The sequence below is a fragment of the Oreochromis aureus genome, linkage group 1, assembly GCF_013358895.1.
Source record: "Oreochromis aureus strain Israel breed Guangdong linkage group 1, ZZ_aureus, whole genome shotgun sequence".
Lineage (NCBI taxonomy): Eukaryota > Metazoa > Chordata > Actinopteri > Cichliformes > Cichlidae > Oreochromis > Oreochromis aureus.
In genome coordinates this window covers 3667991-3686133 of record NC_052942.1, presented here as the reverse complement: position 1 = coordinate 3686133, position 18143 = coordinate 3667991, and the positions used below count along the sequence as shown (strand labels likewise).

The 18143-nt window shown below is 40.5% G+C and overlaps 2 protein-coding genes across 4 annotated transcripts in view; one reads left to right on the top strand and one right to left on the bottom strand.

Moving 5' to 3' along the window:
• Positions 1–18143, top strand: part of si:ch211-112g6.4 — a 61498-nt gene that overhangs the window by 2517 nt on the left and 40838 nt on the right. The window lies entirely within an intron of this gene.
• Positions 5099–18143, bottom strand: part of dapk2a (death-associated protein kinase 2a) — a 34796-nt gene continuing 21751 nt past the window's right edge. The window contains exons 4-8 of the mRNA XM_031757710.2: positions 13731–13860; positions 12913–12988; positions 12657–12809; positions 12469–12514; positions 5099–6793 (exon numbers count right to left, since the gene is read on the bottom strand). Of these exons, the coding sequence (XP_031613570.1) occupies positions 6143–6793; positions 12469–12514; positions 12657–12809; positions 12913–12988; positions 13731–13860 (1056 nt within the window). The 3' untranslated portion in view covers positions 5099–6142. The remainder of the gene's footprint in view (positions 6794–12468; positions 12515–12656; positions 12810–12912; positions 12989–13730; positions 13861–18143) is intronic.

The window sequence follows — 18143 nt, the reverse complement described above, 5'->3', positions numbered from 1 at the left end:
GGCCTCAAGGGCCGGTGTGCCGCAGTGTTCTTGCTTAACCCTGGTTTAAAGGGTAAATTAGGTTAGGGTTTAAAGGGATAAAGTAGAATAAGACAACTATAGTGGAGGAACGTGGTGTTGAACACTGACTGTAGTAGGTCAGTAATCCAACAAAGACTGAAGTTCAGCCACTTTCTTAAGTAGGGGCTTACAAGGTTAACAGAGAGAGGTGTGCAATCACTCACAGGTGGGTGAAGCCCAAGGGTGGGCACCTGTGATAACTCCCACCTCTGCAAAAAACAAAACAAAACCCACCAACACACACAAGAGTGGAATTTTATCATTTTATAATTATACAATGATGATACTTCAAAATTATGCAATTCCATTATTATGACTTATCGATTTGATTCTGTATTGATTCTCACTGTCTCCAGTTTGAGACTCACCACCATCACGAAGCAGCATTTCAAAGACGCTACAGTCCTGCAAATGAACTGAATGTTTGTGCAGATGTTTGTGTATGTTGGAGGTATTACCACTCTTTGTTGTGAACAGTGTTGGGTCATTACTCAAAAAAGTTAATGTACTACACATATTACACAAAACATACTTTTCTTAAAAGTCAGTAACTCAATGATCCAGGTGAGGAAATCCAAAAAGTTGATTCTGCTCATCTGGACGTAGCGTTTTCAGTGGGAGGAGCGTTTCGCCTGTCACGGTCCTGTGTCTGTGACCCAACATTTTGGGTTTTTGAGTTATTAGTCTTTGATTTCATTGTTATGTATAGTTTTTGGTCTCTTGGCTTCTGTCTCTGTGCTTCCTCTGTGTTCCTTGTGTCACATCTGATCTAGTTATGTTTTCATGTCTGTGCTTCTCATTGTTTCAGTGTCAGTCCGTGTCTCTGTGCCTGTTTCCTGTTTTACTTTGATAGTCTCGTGTGCTGTGTTAGTGTTTTCAGTTTTGCTTCCCCCGGTCTCGTTGTGTGTGATTTCTCCCAGCTGTGCTCTCCTCCTGTGTCTCATTCCCTCATTATCCCTCTGTGTATTTAAGCCCTTTGTTTTCCTCTGTTTGTATCATCCATTGCCTTTACCACGTCTCAGGTTTTTAGTTTCTTTGTACTCGTTTCTAATTCCTTCCCAGTTTGGGTTTTGTCAGTTTAGCCTCTGTTGCTTTCTGCTTTTCACACGTTTGTCATAGAAGACGTGACATCATCACTCATCCAAGTGACTTTTTCAGTCTGGAGTATTTGGAGTATGTTACTTAATCACTCCCAGGAGAATTTTTTTATCCTATGTATTACATTACTTTCGTGTTTCTCTGTAAAACAACATAATTAACAGCATAATCTATAGGATACAGTCCTACAGACCAATACATATCCCCATCCTAAGGAACACACTCATGATCTTACTCTTAGTTGATGAGATAAGATGAACCTTTATTAGTCCCAAATGTGGGAAATTATTTTGTTACAGCAGAAAGTGGACAGTGCAAAGTTACAGTAATTCAATTCAGTTCAATTCAATTTTATTTATATAGCGCCAAATCGCAACAACAGTCGCCTCAAGGTGTTTTATATTGCACAGTAGATCGTACAATAATAGATACAGAGTACAGTAGCAAAATTAAGAAAAAACACTGGAATAGGATAAGATAATAAGAATAAGATACTGTACACAATAGAATAGAATAAAATACTATATACAATAGAATAAAATACTACGTTGTCAGAAGAAAAAAAATTACACTTAGTGTTATTGCACATGTGTGGGTTTGTGTGTTTGGTCAGCTGCAAAGTCTTTGTTGTGGAGTCTGACAGCAGTAGGAAGGAAAGACCTGCGAAATGTCTCCGTCCCACACCGTGGGTGCCGCAGTCTCCCACTGAAGGAGCTGCTCAGTGCTGTCAGAGTCTCCTGCATGGGGTGGGAGATGTTGTCCAACAGGGATGACAGCTTAGCCGCCATTCTCCTGTCACTCACCACCTCCACTGGGTCCAGAGGGCATCCTAGAACAGAGCTGACCCTTCTGATCAGCCTGTTCAGTGTCTTCCTGTCCCCAGAAGAGACGCTGCTGCCCCAGCAGACCACACCGTAAAAGATGGCTGAGGCCACTTTTACGGTCTTCAGGAGTGGGCCCTTCACTCCAAAAGACCTGAGTCTCTGCAGCAGGTACAGCCTGCTCTGCCCTTTCTTGTAGAGGGCATCTGAATTATGAGTCCAGTCCAGTTTATTGTTCAGATGAACACCAAGGTACCTGTAGCTATCCACAGCCTCAATGTCCATAACGTGAATGTTTAGATGTTGTAGTGGGGGATGTTTGTGCCTGCGGAAGTCTACCACCAGCTCCTTGGTCTTTCTGGTGTTGATCTTTTCTGCTGGCACCAGTCCACAAAGCCTTGGGTCAGTCCTCTGTACTCCCTGTCGTCCCCATCAGTGATGAGGTCGACTATTGCAGAGTCATCAGAGAACTTCTGCAGGAAGCACTGGGTGGAGTTGTGGGAGAAGTCTGCAGTGTAGATGGTGAAGAGGAACGGAGCCAGCTGACAGCATAAAACAAAGATGAAAACCACAGTGATTCTACTTTAGAAACATGAACAGCCTGATTGCTCATCAATGCTTTAGTTACCTGTTGAAGTTCAGGGTGTGGCTGCTGGGCTTTATCATCACTTAGTTCTTGGCTAGCTTAGCATTAGCATGCTGTTTGCGCAAATGTTTGCAAAGACTCGAAGTTGCATTAACAGTATGACGCAGTTGTTCGTGTCCTGGATGCAGTTTACACTTTATTGCCTCGTTCTTTCCATGCCATGCATTTTCAATAAATTGAGCTTTTGTTCAATTCATTTACGGTGGGTCCTACATTAAAGTAACATACAGTAATCGGGGTGGAGGGTAAGGGCTCTGTCAGTCATTTTAAATAAGAAAGTCTAGATGTAATCGCAGCCTTCATTATAATGATGGTGAACTTCTCAGACTTGTCACCCGGTATTGTGGGTGCCTCACATGCAATATGTTTTGGCCATGTCCTGGGTGGAGGAGGTAAGGACCCAGGATAGGTTGGAGAAATTAAATCTATGGACTGGTATGTTGTGTGCTACTTTATACTGGGGTCAAAACCCCCCAAATGATTGTAATTACTTGAAATTAACAAAAGCTAAAAAGCTTCTAAAAGTGATACCAGAGTCAAAGGATGGTAAAAAAAAAAAGCTTTCAAATGATAATGTGGACTGTGTGTGGAATATAAGCTGCAAGCTGAATGAAAGAGAAATATAAATTTTGTCTCACAAAATGAGTGAATTCAAAGTGACTTTGGAAAAACGATCTATTATAACTTTTCATTTTTAATTTTATTAGCATACTGCTATTATGTGTGCTTTCACGGCAAATGATTACTGTCAGAATATAGGAATACATGCTGCTTTTGATCCGATCACATGGTGTTGGTCAGCATGGAGAGAGATCAGCATGTTGCTGATGAAGACTGCACAGAGAGCTGCTCACAGACATCACATCACAAAGTGTCAATTTTAAGACAGATCAAGTACTGACATACTGTACTAATTTGGGAACCGATCTCTTTGGGACCTTTGTGGAAACAAATAGCATTTCGAGCAAACACAATCTGATGCATTTAAAAATGACCCTGAACATTATACACTGCCTGGCCGAAAAAAAGTCGCCACCTGTTGGACAATTACTGCATTGCAATTACCTTTCAGCTGGCAACAACTTATTTAACCCCAACTGGTGCAATGAGTTGCTTCTCATTTCATAAACAACCATGTCGAGAGACACATCTTGTGGTCATGGAAAAGATGTTAGTGTGTTTGAGAAGGGTCAAATCATTGGGCTCCATCAAGCAGAGAAGACATGTAAGGAGATTGCAGAAACTACTAAAATTGGGTTAAGGACTGGCCAGCGCATTATTAAAAAGTGGAAGGACAGTGGGGACTCATCGTCTTGGAGGAAGAAATGTGGCCGGAACAAAATTCTGAATAATCATGATCGGCAATCACTTAAATGTTTGGTGAAATCAAATTGAAGAAAAACAACAGTAGGACTCAGGGCTATGTTTAATAGTGAAAGTGAGACTCCAAAAGTTGAATCTGTTCATCTGGACGTAGCGTTTTGTGGGAGAAACGTTTCGTCACTCATCCAAGTGACTTCTTCAGTCTCAGCTGACTGCAGGTTTCCCCGACACAAACAGAGTAACATAGTGTACGCTGTTAAGTGCAGGAGGATTGCCAGGATTTATACATCGGGGAAACCAAACAACCTCTAGCGAAGCGGATGGCACAACACAGAAGAGCAACCTCATCAGGCCAGGACTCTGCAGTCTATTTACACCTACAGGCCAGTGGACACTCTTTCAACGATGAGGATGTACACATCCTGGACAGGGAGGAACGCTGGTTTGAGCGCGGAGTCAAGGAGGCCATTTACGTGAAAAGGGAAAGACCATCTCTGAATCGAGGAGGGGGCCTAAGGGTACATCTTTCACCATCTTACAACGCTGTGATTGCAGCCATTCCCCAACTCTCTGTGAATGGTACTCATGGCCATTGATCAGTGTTCTTTGATCAGTGGGTTTTGGTCAGTGATTGTTGATCAATGGTCATGGGAATTTGCATAATTATGATTAAGGAACTGACCTCACAGCCCATTGTTCCCTCAGTGGGCTGGTTTCAGTCATTATGCAAATGTACTGTTTATAAGGTTTGGGGAAAACTGCAGTCAGCTGAGACTGAAGAAGTCACTTGGATGAGTGACGAAACGTTTCTCCCACAAAACGCTACGTCCAGATGAACAGATTCAACTTTTGGAGATTTACTTTCCTGGATGATTGAGAATGCATCAAGAAGTGAAAGTAAGAGCATTTCCACACACACAATATGAAGGGAAGTGAAAGGATTGGGACTGAACAGCTGCGTAGCCGTAAAAAAAAAATCACTAAGCAGTGAGGCAAACTGGAAAAAAAAGGCTTCAGTTTGCTAGGGAGCATAAAGATTGGACTCTGGAGCAATGGAAGAAGGTTATGTGGTCTGATGAGTCCAGATTTACCCTGTTGCAGAGTGATGGGCGCATCAGGGTAAGAAGAGAGGCAGATGAAGTGATGCACCCATCATGCCTAGTGCCTACTGTACAAGCCTGTGGGGGCAGTGCTATGATCTGGGGTTGCTGCAGTTGGTTGGGTCTAGGTTCAGCAACAGTATGTGCTCCAAGAATGTGGGGGCAGTTGACCTCAGTGTGGAGAGCACACTGACCAGCTATATGTTCTATTTCTATTGTATATATTAATCTGTATCTGTGGGTGGACAGCAAAGAAAGAATTTCATTGCACAGAGAAATGCCTTTTCCCTCCTGACACATGACAATAAACACTTTGAATCTTTGAATCAACCTGACTATACTGAATGACCAGGTTATTCCATGAATGAGTTTTTTCTCTCCTGATGGCATGGGCCTATTCCGAGATGACAGTGCCAGGATTCATCGGGCTCAAATTGTGAATTAGTGGTTCTGTAAGCATGAGACATCATTTTCACACATGGATTGGCCACCATAGAGTCCAGACCTTAACCCCATTGAGAATCTTTGGGCTGTGCTGGAGAAGGCTTTGCACAGTGGTCAGACTCTACCATCATCAATTCAAGATCTTGGTGAAAAATTAATGCAACACTGGATGGAAATAAATCCTCTGACACTGCAGAAGCTTATTGAAACAATGCCACAGTGAATGCCCCAAAGCTGAAGGCGGACCAACGAAATATTAGAGTGTGTGACCTTTTAATTTGGTGGCGACTTTTTTGCCAGGCAGTGTATTAAGGCAGAATAACAAAATAGCAAATCTTTCTTTTAGACTTAATGAGAAACAACAAGTAGAAAAGGCATTTTTAAAAAATCTCTGTACTTATTTCCAACATACAGCAAATGAATGTTGATTGTTACAGCGAGGCCTTTGCTTAACATTTAATAGTATTTTAGAACAGAAGATTTTGTTCATATGAAAAAAAGTTTCAGTATGGAAGTATGCAATCTGTTATTTACATATAAAACAAACAGTTTAGTGTGTCTATATCTTTGTGTAATAAATATTTGGGCATGCTACAGTACAATCCTGCTAGCTGCTTTTAAATGTTTTCTATGTGATTTAGTATTTTAAATCATTTTTGTTGTCCAGTTTCACTAAAGTCCAGGTTGATCCCAGAGAGCAGTTCTCCTTCACAGGATCGGTTTAAAAGCTCTTTCAGAGTTTCATTCACGTTGTTGAAAGCTGAGGAGAAGCTGCAGTTGGGGTATCTTCTACCTTCACCTGTATGAAATGACCCCATGACCTCCTGCACCCACTTCACCTCGTTGCTTAGTTCCAGGGCCAGGGCATCAAACCGGCTCTGTCTCTCCTGGAAGCGGTTGCTGATGGCGCCGAGGCTGCAGCTGAAGGCTTGGATGTCATCCTGCAGGCTCCTTTTCAAGGCCTCTACCTTACGGAACTCGTAGCGGATTTGTGAGAGCTCGTGGCGCATGGCCTCATTCTCCTCCTTGTAGCAGGCTTCCTTTTCATTATAAATAGAAACCATGGCATCTATATTTTCCTGCAGAGAATCGTGGGCTGCTGTCAGGCTAATGAATGAGCTCTCCATCTGGTCAATGTCCTCCACAACCTGGGCAAAGCGCTCAAAGTTCACGTAGGTGTTGTTGGGTGGCATGCTTGAGTGGGACTTGATAGTGTACTCCCTCAGGCGCTTGGTCTTTAACTGGCGCCGCTCACTTTTCTTTGGCCCCCTGGCTTTATTTTCTTCCTTGTTCTCATTGGACTAAAGAATTTCAAACACAGAGAGAGATTAACTATGTTTTAAAGAATAATCTTGGGATTCTTGAAAGGTGCTCTACAAATCCAATTTATTATTATTATAAGTAGTAGTAACTTTATTTATAAAGAACCTTTCAAAAACACTGTCAACATGCTTTTTATTCAAAGAATTAAACATTAAATCAACATCAAAAGTTTGAGAGCTAGCATATTAAAATGTGAAAAGAAAGGATAGTATGCTCAGGTTTTTAAGAAAACTTCAGAGATTATATTTTATATTTATTATATAAAATATTTTTTGGCTTAAATATAAGAAGCTAAAAGGACTGGGAACATACGGTTAGGTCTGCAAATGTTGGACAATGATAGTTTTTTGGGTTTTTTTTTTTTGTCATTTTGATTCTTTAAAATAAAAATATTGCATTAAAAATTTCAGAGGCTCAAAAACAACTGGAGAACTGACTGACAAGCAGTTTCATGGCCAGATGAATCCTGTTACCTAATTATTCCCAGACGGAGTACAGTAAGTAGATAAAACAAAAATTTATAGCTTTTCATGGAAGTGAAAAAATGAAATGATTTGGTTTTCCTCCTCCCTGTTCAGGATTTCTGTGGCTGCTTGTGGATCCTTGTTAGGATCCCTGGGGTTTGGACCCGGCGCTTTGGGGAAGTAATTTTGTGTTTTGTGATTCTTTCGTTTCTGAGAATCTCTTATTGTCAGGAGATTTATTCTAAAGCACTTCTTCATTTGAGAATCAGAGAGGAGAAACACAGTTTTACTTGTATACAAGGGCAGCACAGAGCACCCGCAGTGAGAGTGAGGGCTCTGTGACACGCGCTCTGAGACTGCCCTGGCCTTTATTTATACATCAGTGGGTGTTTGTTCCTTACATTGGAATGTGGATGTTTAGGTGTGTGTGTGTGTGTGTGAGACCCCATAAACGACTTCCCTAAACCTGCTGGTCTGGAAGTCCAGCAGTTCATCTAAACAAAATGCACTTAGCCTAAAACTGACATAGATACGTTTATCCTACCGTAAAACAATAAGACAAGGTATGACCTCTCCCATGCTCCCAGGATGTGGGTTTGAATACCAGAACACCCTGGAATGCACACAAAGCCTACTAAAGATCACACATCCTATCACTACACAATCGATTATACACCTCTAAGCATATATGGAAACTTATATCATTAAAAGATTATACTGACTACTAAGTACAATTTTCCATTGACACTTATGTTTTGTTTGTCTTTCTGTATGTACTGATATGAGTAACACTTTTCTTTAGCATGTCTTATATCCTCGGTAGACTCTGTTTATATTCTGGTTCTTCTTGTTTGTCTTGTAATATTTAGTTATTATCTTTTGTGATCCCTTTGTTCAGGTCAGTCAGGTTCCTGCATTTCTCTGGTCTCTGTGTATATCTTCAGTCCCCTTGTCAAGTCTCAGTTACGTTTCCTGTTTTATTGTGATAGTCTCTTGTGTGATGTGTGTTGTGTATAGTTTAATTTCCCTTGCCTCATTATTCCTGATTTCCTGGTGTTATTCTTTATCCTCTAGTGTCTCAGCTCCCTAGTGACTTTTATAATTTGCATTTGTTTTTTGTTTTGCTTCATGTGGTTTTTATTTTAACTCAATAAAGGGCTCGCGTTTTATTTTACCCCCACCTGCCTCTGCATGTTGGATTTTCACACACGGTATCCTGATAATCTCTGCTGACCTGGAGTAAAAATGAATTTAAGATAATCCTAAAACCTGCAATACAACAACAAACCTTACTAACTAAATTTTAGAGAAGCATAATCACACTCTGATCAGTTAATATAGCTCCTGGTTTATATAAATCTATATATAAAGTTTTTCATGCAAGGCAACAACTCAACTAGTAGTTTTTATTACAGCAGTGATGTTCAGTGTTCAGCTGTGTGTTTAGCAAACAGTCATTAAAACCTCACAGATGGCATATCTGTGATGAGCCTAACTAATATTATCAGTACCTTATATGTACCTTTGTGTTTTTTATGACTTGTATTTCACAGACTCGGCAGTCAAGGCACAATGAAAATAAAATACATGAATTTTTGGGGCTAGGGCTGGGTCGTTATGATGATGATTTGAGTCTCACATTTTTAAAATGTGAGACTCAAAATGACTTTTAAAATGTAAGAAAGAAAAATCCAAACCAAGTCTTTAAAAATGGTCTGGTCTAATTAGTTTAACAGCCTCTGTTATTATTAACCACCACTGTCTTCTGTGCAGTGTTTTTTTGCGGTGTCTTTTAGTATGAGCAGATGTTTAATCCTGATGGAAAACCAGAGTGACACTGCCAATTTTTCCATAAGAGCAAATATAATATACACCTAGTTGTCACTTTAAACATTTCATGCAAGGAAAGAAATTAAGACAAACCCAGTGGTCTGCGTCAGCACAATAACCCTCTTCTGGTATTAAACGGTGCAATGCCAGCTTTATGATTGAAAGCTTCGGGGCAAATTACTACGATGCTGCATTTGCAAAAATGTGCCAATGAGAGCAGAATGTTGCCATTTGATCTCCAGGGCAGGAAAGCTGCATTATTACAGTATTGCACCATATAACCCTGAAATCTGAATGTAACAGCTGACCTGTACGATGTGTAGAAGAACACAAAACATTATTCCCAGTCTGATACTGTGCCATCTGTGTGTTAAAGAAAATACTGTCACTGTGCCAGTTGCATAAATACAAAATGAGGCTGGATCTAAATATCCAGTGCGAGGACGGAGTAAACAGTTACAGGACAGAGCAATGACAGCTTTGAGCTGTCCACCGGTAATAATTGTGCTTTCTTTCGGATAAGAGTTCTCCCTGTCATTCCAAATAAATGAACACGCCAACTGCCATAAATCCCATAACCAAAATAACATGTGTCTTCTTCCAGTGTCAAATGTATCAGTTGTATCAATGCTTGCTTTCCAGCTGTGCCCATTCGTTGGAGCACACAGGGGCCGTTTTATTCCTGTCTAATTCAGTTTAGTTGGGCTTGATACCATGTTTGCAGATGATTTTACAGTTTTTGGGCATGGTGGCTTCTGTTATTGCCACTCAGACTGCTACACTGAAAAAACAACATGTTGGATTTACTTAATTCAATAGTGGACATTGGTTGCGCACAATTGTTTTGCTTTGGCAGAAACTTAAACAACTGAGTTAAATCAACACAACTTATTCATATTCCATAAGACTGTGCATTTTATGTTGATAAAATGTGATTGAAACATGTTTAAATGAAGTAAGTTGAGCTCTTGGAATATTTTAATCCTTCACAATTTTGTCACTTTCTTCCAAAACTATTCAATAACTTTTACCCCAATACTATTTGGTCACTTAAATACTACATGTTGTCTTCTATTACATAATGCTCAACAAAGTCTAGAGTCTGGTTTACATAAAAATCAAATGGTTTTACTACGACTTCCATCCTTCTATCTTTATCCGGATTGCAGAGGGGCTGGGCCATAACCCAGAAGTGATAGGGTAAGAGGCAGGGTACACTCAGGACAGCTCGCCAGTCTATCACATAGAGACAAACAACCATTTGCACTCACATTCACACTTATGGGTAATTTAGAATCACCAATTAACCCAACTCTAATAACTGCGGGAGGAAACCAGAATACCCAGAAAGAACCCATTGCAAACTAGCCAGATTGTGGATTTGAAACCAGGACTTTCTTTGTGAGGTAACAGCACTAACCACCACACCACCGAGCTGTCGACCCAGGCTAGACAAAAGTAGGGAAGCTATGATTTCAAGGCTTGATGCAGAATTTTCTGTACATTTTTGTCGTTGACAGGTTAAACCACAATAAATAGCGAAAGCATACATGTGGTGTGTGTGTAGTTGTCTGCCTCTCATAACCCCAGTGATTTTCCTGCAGTTTGAAATCTCGTGTGATCTTGTGAATTTCATGAGTTCAGCAACTAACCACTCATACTAGATTGTATCATGTCATCTCAACCAAAACAAAACAAACTCTCTGTTATGGTGCAGTGTCTGTTTTCTGTCAGTTTGAGCCACTCATGTTCCTGGCCATCTGAACTTGGGATCAGTCCCTCTGTCTGAGGGAAAGAGGCTCATCATATTGGCTTTGACAGGCTGACACCAGGTGCATCCTATTGCCATGCTTTTTAAAAAAATGGCCAGAGGTAAAGCCTTGTCTAACAGAGGCTATCATCTTCACACACAGGCCCTTTGGTGGTTCATTGTGTCCTTTCTCTTGGGTCTACCATCCACTCGGATGCTGGTGGTCTAATTTTGGTTAGTCGGTCACTCTGCAGCACGTATACATCTCCCATATTGTATTGCAACAAGTGAACTAACTGAAACGGCACGAAACATTTTGACTATATCTTTTGTTCCCTGAAACAGAGGAATACGATACAACACCAGATTGCCTCACCACTCAGCTTGGCTTGTGGAATAAACTGATGGATGACTGTGATGATGGGGTTACATATGTGCAGGCGAGGCGTCAAATGTCATCAAAGGTCATCTGCCTTAAAAACAAAGGTGTGTTCAGCCAGGGCATGTGGGGGTGTGATATCCCACACTATGTGTGTTGTTCCTCATTCCTCTCCTTCACGAATCAGAAGTTACAGGCCATGTCTACACTAATACGTTTTCGTTTGAAAGCACATCTTTTTCTCTCCGTTTTGGCCTCCCGTCCACACTGAGACGGCGTTTTCAGTCAAGGAAAACGCAGCGTTTTGAAAACGCTCTCTCCAAAGCGGATACATTTGAAAACACCGTTTTCACGTCGCAGTGTGGACAGCGAACCTGGAGCCTTTTTCAAAAACGATGACACATTTTAGTCATGTGATACAGTCATGTGACCAATTAAACTAAGATAGTGGAGTGCATTATACAGCAGTTGTTTTGTTTGCTCTCAGGTTTGACAGCCTATTAAAGATTAATATCAGTCTGTACAGGCTCCAGATAGCTTTTCTTCAAATTCTTTAATTCTGACTCGCTTTGGCAACTTTGTACTTTTGTGTTACTCGCAGCAACAACTCCACCTCATTGTTAGTCCATTTAAAAAACTCGGTGCTTTTCCTCCACATTTTGCCGCGACGTTTCAAAGAGCCGGAAAGTAAATAAGCAGGAGACAGAAATGAGGCAGGTCGAATCGTCTTGCGTTTCACGCATGCGCAGGACTGGAACGTAAGCGTTTCCAGCCGTTTCAATGTGGACGCACAACTCTGTGAAAACAACTGAAAATGATAGTGTGGACGCGGAGCGTTTTCATACGAAAACAACATTTTCAAATTTATCTGGGCTAATGTGGATGTAGTCATAATGTTTTGTTTTATCTACAAAGAGCTCTTGGACTTCACAATTCAGTTTTTGTCCTAATGTGCAGTGTGAATCGCGTAAAGTCTCCTTGATCAGGTCATTTCAGAGCAACTCTACATTAAGTCTGAATATATTCCTAAATAAGAGACTTCAGTTTTTCATGCTCGAGTCTCCTGTTTCTCTGTAAATTTCTCTGTAGTTTGAAACTGAATTTATAACACAGTGAAGTTTTTAAAAAGCGAAGAGCCCTAAGTGGTTTCTGAGGCATCATTTCTCCATAAAGCTCTCTGATAGCCATGCATTGCTCTGGGAACTGAGATGGCTTTCATAGAAACATTACCTTGATCCATGGGTGATTGAGGGCATCTTGAATTGTTAATCTTTTCCTGTGAGACAAAAAAAAATCTTGCTAACTTTCATTATGTAAAAGTGGTGATGTGACTATAATGAGCTCTCCAGAATTAATGTGCATTTTACTCTCCTGCTGTGGCACAAGTATCCTTCACTAAGCTATCCCTGAGCTCTTACTTCTTATCTTTCTCGAGTAGCTGGCTGATGAAGTTCTTGGCCAGCTTACTGGTGTGACAGAAGAACTCTTCATCAAACTCATAATTTATGGCTGAAATGTTCCCCAGTGTGTCCTGTTTCGTGTCCCCCAGGAAAGGAGAGGCACCACTCAGCCTGGAATAAAACAATAACAAAGTGCAGTTTATTATACTGCTGCATTATTATGTATATGATATTGTAGGAGATGCCACATTAATATTGGTCGAGGATCACTTGCAGAATGTAAGTGATGACACCAATGCTCCACATGTCTGCTTCCAATCCAAGGGGCTCATAGTTGACAATCTCTGGAGCTTTATAGGCAGCCAATAAAAAAATAAATAAATATATACATAAAACAAAAAGGTAAACATTTCCTTGTACTTAGACCTAATATTGCAAACTCTTTAATGCGTTTCTATTTAAGACATGGCAGTTCAAAACCAGATTGCTAACTGGATAACTGGGACCAAACTCCTTTAAAATGTCCAATGCGTTGTAGAACTGCTAGCAGTAAACAATGCTTTTTTCTAGCTATTCTTATTTCTATTATTTTGTGGATATTTTTTCATTATTTTTGTTTATCTTAGTCTTTGTCCAGATTATTTTTTGTGATCAGTTAAGCAAAGCTGAGAGTTGTGATTTTGTGGATAGATCTACATTCCCTAAATCTTCAGGCTGCCAGAGTTTTTGGATGCAGTTATTGAAAGGTGTCTTTTTATGCTGCTTAGTTTTGACTTCATAACAGCTGAGAGGTTTGAGAATCAGTTTAATTTCCTGAGAAGACTTCAAAAATTAAATCTGAGACAGATTGGCAAGCGATGTAAAGATTTTAAAAATGGAATGAAAAAGATTGGGTGACGGTAGCTCAGGAGATAGAGCTTGGTCATCTACTAATCGAAAAAGAAAAAAGTGCTGGTGTGAATGAGGCATGTTGTATAAAGCAATGAGAGTCCCCAGGTAGAGCAGAAAAGCACTATATAAGAACCACTCCATTTACCAACAGTGAAAGAATATGAGCTCTTTGCTACTCCAGTTTATAAATAATAATCTTACCTACAAACTCAGGAGTTCCAAAGATGTTCTTGAACTCAGCTCCAGCTTCAATCTTATGAGCAAGACCAAAATCAATCAGTTTTATTCTTGGCAAGGGCGTGTTCTTATCCAAAAGCATTATGTTTTCAGGCTGCAGAAGACAAGAACATGTACTAAGCAACTTTGAACACTTTACAACTTTGAACATCATCTACATACATTGTCAGATAAGTGATTGTTTATAAATGTCAGGAAAATGTTGTTACAATGTTTTTTTTCACTTAGCACATTCAGATGTGTTGTTACATATGAACACCAGTCAATCATTTTGGACACACCTGGTCTTATTCTTTTTTCTTTTTTTTTTACAGTGTGTGAAATAACACATACTGATGTTTGAAACAAAGAACATGTTAACATGTTAACATGTTAACGTGTTAACTGTTTCACACTCTTTATTCTTTTCACTTCTTCAGTTGTTCTCCGTTTTCTTTACTTTGATCTCTAACTTATCCCACATCCAGCCTAGTTCAAACCATATGGAGTGATGTTTCTTCCAGGAGAGCACCAGGTGCATGTCTGAAACGCTGCTTCAGTTTTAAGATAAGATAAGATAAGATAAGACATTGATTGTTTTCTTGAGTTAGATTGTTAGATTCAGTTTAGAAATACAAAAGCAGCTTTGTAACTGCAGGAATGTCTTAAAGACATAAAGTCCTGAGTGACCTCGAATTTTCTGCTTCTAAATTCTGATAAAACTGAGGTTGTTGCACTAAAAATCTAGGAAATATGGCATCTGGATGGCATTACTTCGGCCTCCAATAATACTGAGGAATCTTGGAGTCATTTTCCACATACAAGGTCTTGAAAATCAGGCCCCATCTTATCTTAATGATCTAGTCACCCCATTAGAGCACTTTGCTCTCAGACTCTGGGCCTACTTTTGGATTCTAGACTAGTTAAAAGTAGAATGGGAGGCAGAGCCTTCAGCTTTCAGGCCCCTCAACTGTGGAACCAGCTTCCAGTTTGGATTTGGGAGACAGACACCCATTCCACATTTAAGATTAGGCTTAACACTTTCCTTTTTGGTACAGCATATAGTTAACGCTGGACCATGTGACCTCTTTGAATCCCTCCCTTAGCTATGATGCAATAGGTCTAGACTGCTGGGGATTCCCATGATGCATTGAGTGTTTCTTCTTCAAACATACTTTTTCACTCATTATCTGTTTATACACCACTTTGCATTTAATTATTTTTAAATGCAATGGTTCTCATCCACAGTGTGTCTTTGTCCTGTCTTGATCACCTCACCCCAACTGGTCGCAGCAGATGGCCCTGGTTCTGCCGGAGGTTTCTTCCTGTTAAAAGGGAGTTTTTCCTTCTCACTGTCGCCAAAGTGCTTACTCATAGTGGGTCATATGATTGTTGGGGTTTTTCAGTTTTCTTAGTATTATTTACCTTACAATATAAAGCGCCTTGAGGCAACTGTTTTTGTAAGTTGGCTCTGTTCGTCATAACCCCTCAGAAGGGACTTGTTCCATCAAACTACTGGTCAATACTGGCCTCAGCACAACATGGAAGCTCCTGTCAGGTATCACAGCAGCTAAGATGGCACATTGATCAATACATGAGGAGGAACCTGAAGGGAATGGGTACAACATTAACTACTGGCAGATAGAGCAGTCACTTGAGACTATAAGACCAAACTCCTGCACTTTCCTGCTCATTGTGTCAGATGTTTAGCTACTCCTTGGCCTCCTTTAGCAGTAATGATACCTGTAACAAATGTAGCATATTGAGCTCTGGAGGCCAGGATTACTGAATTGGAGACTCGGCTTCGCACCCTTCATTCACCCGTAGCTAGTCAGGCCCCTGTAGCTGGTGCAGCCGAAGATAGCGCAGGCCCCGCTAGCTGTTCCCCGGCAGACCCCAAGCAGCTGGGGAAAGAGGGTGGCTGGGTGACGATGAGGAGGAAGCATAGTCTTAAACAGAAGCCCCAGGTACACCACCAACCTGTTCATGTGTCTAACCGTTTTTCCCCACTCGGCGACACACCCGCCGGGGGTCAAACTCTGGTAATTGGTGATTCTGTTCTCAGACATGTGAAGCTAGAGACACCGGCAACCATAGTCAATTGTCTTCCAGGGGCCAGAGCAGGCGACACTGAAGGAAATTTAAAACTGCTGGCTAAGGGTAAACGTAAATACAGTAAGATCATAATTCACGTCGGCAGTAATGACACCCGGTTACGCCAATCGGAGGTCACTAAAATCAATATTGAATCGGTGTGTAAGTTTGCCAAAACAATGTGGGACTCTGTAGTTTTCTCTGGTCCCTCCCCAATCAGACCAGGAGTGACATGTTTAGCCGCATGTTCTCCTTAAATTGCTGGCTGTCTGAGTGGTGTCCCAGAAACGATGTGGGCTTCATAGATAATTGGCAAACCTTCTGGAGGAAACCTGGTCTTGTTAGGAGAGACGGCATCCATCCCACTTTGGATGGAGCAGCTCTCATTTCTAGAAATATGGACCAATTTATTAAACCCCCAAAATATGACTATCCAGAGTTGGGACCAGGAAGCAGAGTTGCAGTCTTACACGCCTCTCTGCAGCTTCTCTCCTCCTGCTACCCCCAAAAACCCATCTCCATTGAGACTGTGTCAGCTCCCAAACAGACAAAAACAAACTAAAACCAGCAATAAACAACTTAAACATAAAAAATCACAAAGAAAGAACAATACAGTATCCACATCTGAACCAAAGAGTAAAACAGTGAAATGTGGATTATTAAATATTAGGTCTCTCTCCTCCAAGTCTCTGTTAGTACATGACTTAATAATTGATCAACAAATCGATTTACTCTGCCTTACAGAAACCTGGTTGCAGCAGGATGATTATGTTAGTTTAAATGAATCAACACCCCGAGTCATTCTAACTACCAGAAACCTCGAAGCACAGGCCGAGGGGGCGGTGGCAGCAATTTTTCACATCAGTCTATTAATTAACGAAAGACCAAGACAGACTTTTAACTCATTTGAAAGCCTGATGCTTAGCCTCGTCCACCCCAGCTGTAAAACTCAGAAACCAGTCTTACTTGTTATCATCTATCGTCCACCTGGGCCTTACACAGAGTTTCTCTCTGATTTCTCAGACTTTTATCTGATTTAGTGCTCAGCTCAGATAAAATAATTATTGTGGGTGATTTTAACATCCATGTAGATGCTAAAAATGACAGCCTCAACATGGCATTTAATCTGTTATTAGACTCAATTGGCTTCTCTCAAAATGTAAAAGAACCCACCCACCACTTTAATCACACTCTAGATCTTGTTTTAACATATGGCATAGAAACTGAACATTTAACAGTGTTTCCTGAAAACCCTCTGCTGTCTGATCATTTCCTGATAACATTTACATTTACAATAATTGATTACACAGCAGCGGAGAGTAGACTTTATCAAAGTAGATGTCTTTCTGAAAGTGCTGTAACTAAGTTTAAGAATATAATCCACCCACTGTTATCATCTTCAATGCCCTGTACCAACATAGAGCAGAGCAGCTATCTGAACGCTACTCCAACAGAGGTCGATTATCTTGTTAATAATTTTACCTCCTCACTACGTGCGACTCTGGATACTGTAGCTCCTGTGAAAACTAAGGCCTCAAATCCAAGTACCTGACTCCGTGGTATAATTCTCAAACACGTAGCCTAAAGCAGATAACTCGTAAGCTGGAGAGGAAATGGCGTGTCACAAATTTAGAGGATCATCATTTAGCCTGGAGAAATAGTTTGTTGCTTTATAAGAAAGCCCTCCATAAAAGCCAGAACATCTTACTATTCGTCACTGATTGAAGAAAATAAGAACAACCCCAGGTTTCTCTTCAGCACTGTAGCCAGGCTGACAAAAGTCAGAGCTCTACTGAGCCAACCATCCCTTTAACGTTAACTAGTAATGACTTCATGAACTTCTTCACAAATAAAATTCTTATCATTAGAGAAAAATTACCAATAATCATCCCACAGATGTAATATTATCTACAGCTACTTTTAGTACCATCGATGTTAAGTTAGACTCTTTTTCTCCAATTGATCTTTCTGAGTTAACTTCAATAATTAATTCCTCCAAACCATCAACGTGTCTTTTAGACCCCATTCCTACAAAACTGCTCAAAGAAGTCCTGCCATTAATTAATTCTTCAATCTTAAATCTGATCAACCTATCTCTAATAATCGGCTATGTACCACAGGCCTTCAAGGTGGCTGTAGTTAAACCTTTACTTAAAAAGCCATCTCTAGACCCAGCTGTCTTAGCTAATTATAGGCCAATCTCCAACCTCCCTTTCATTTCAAAAATCCTTGAAAGAGTAGTTGTCAAACAGCTAACAGATCATCTGCAGAGGAATGGCTTATTTGAAGAGTTTCAGTCAGGTT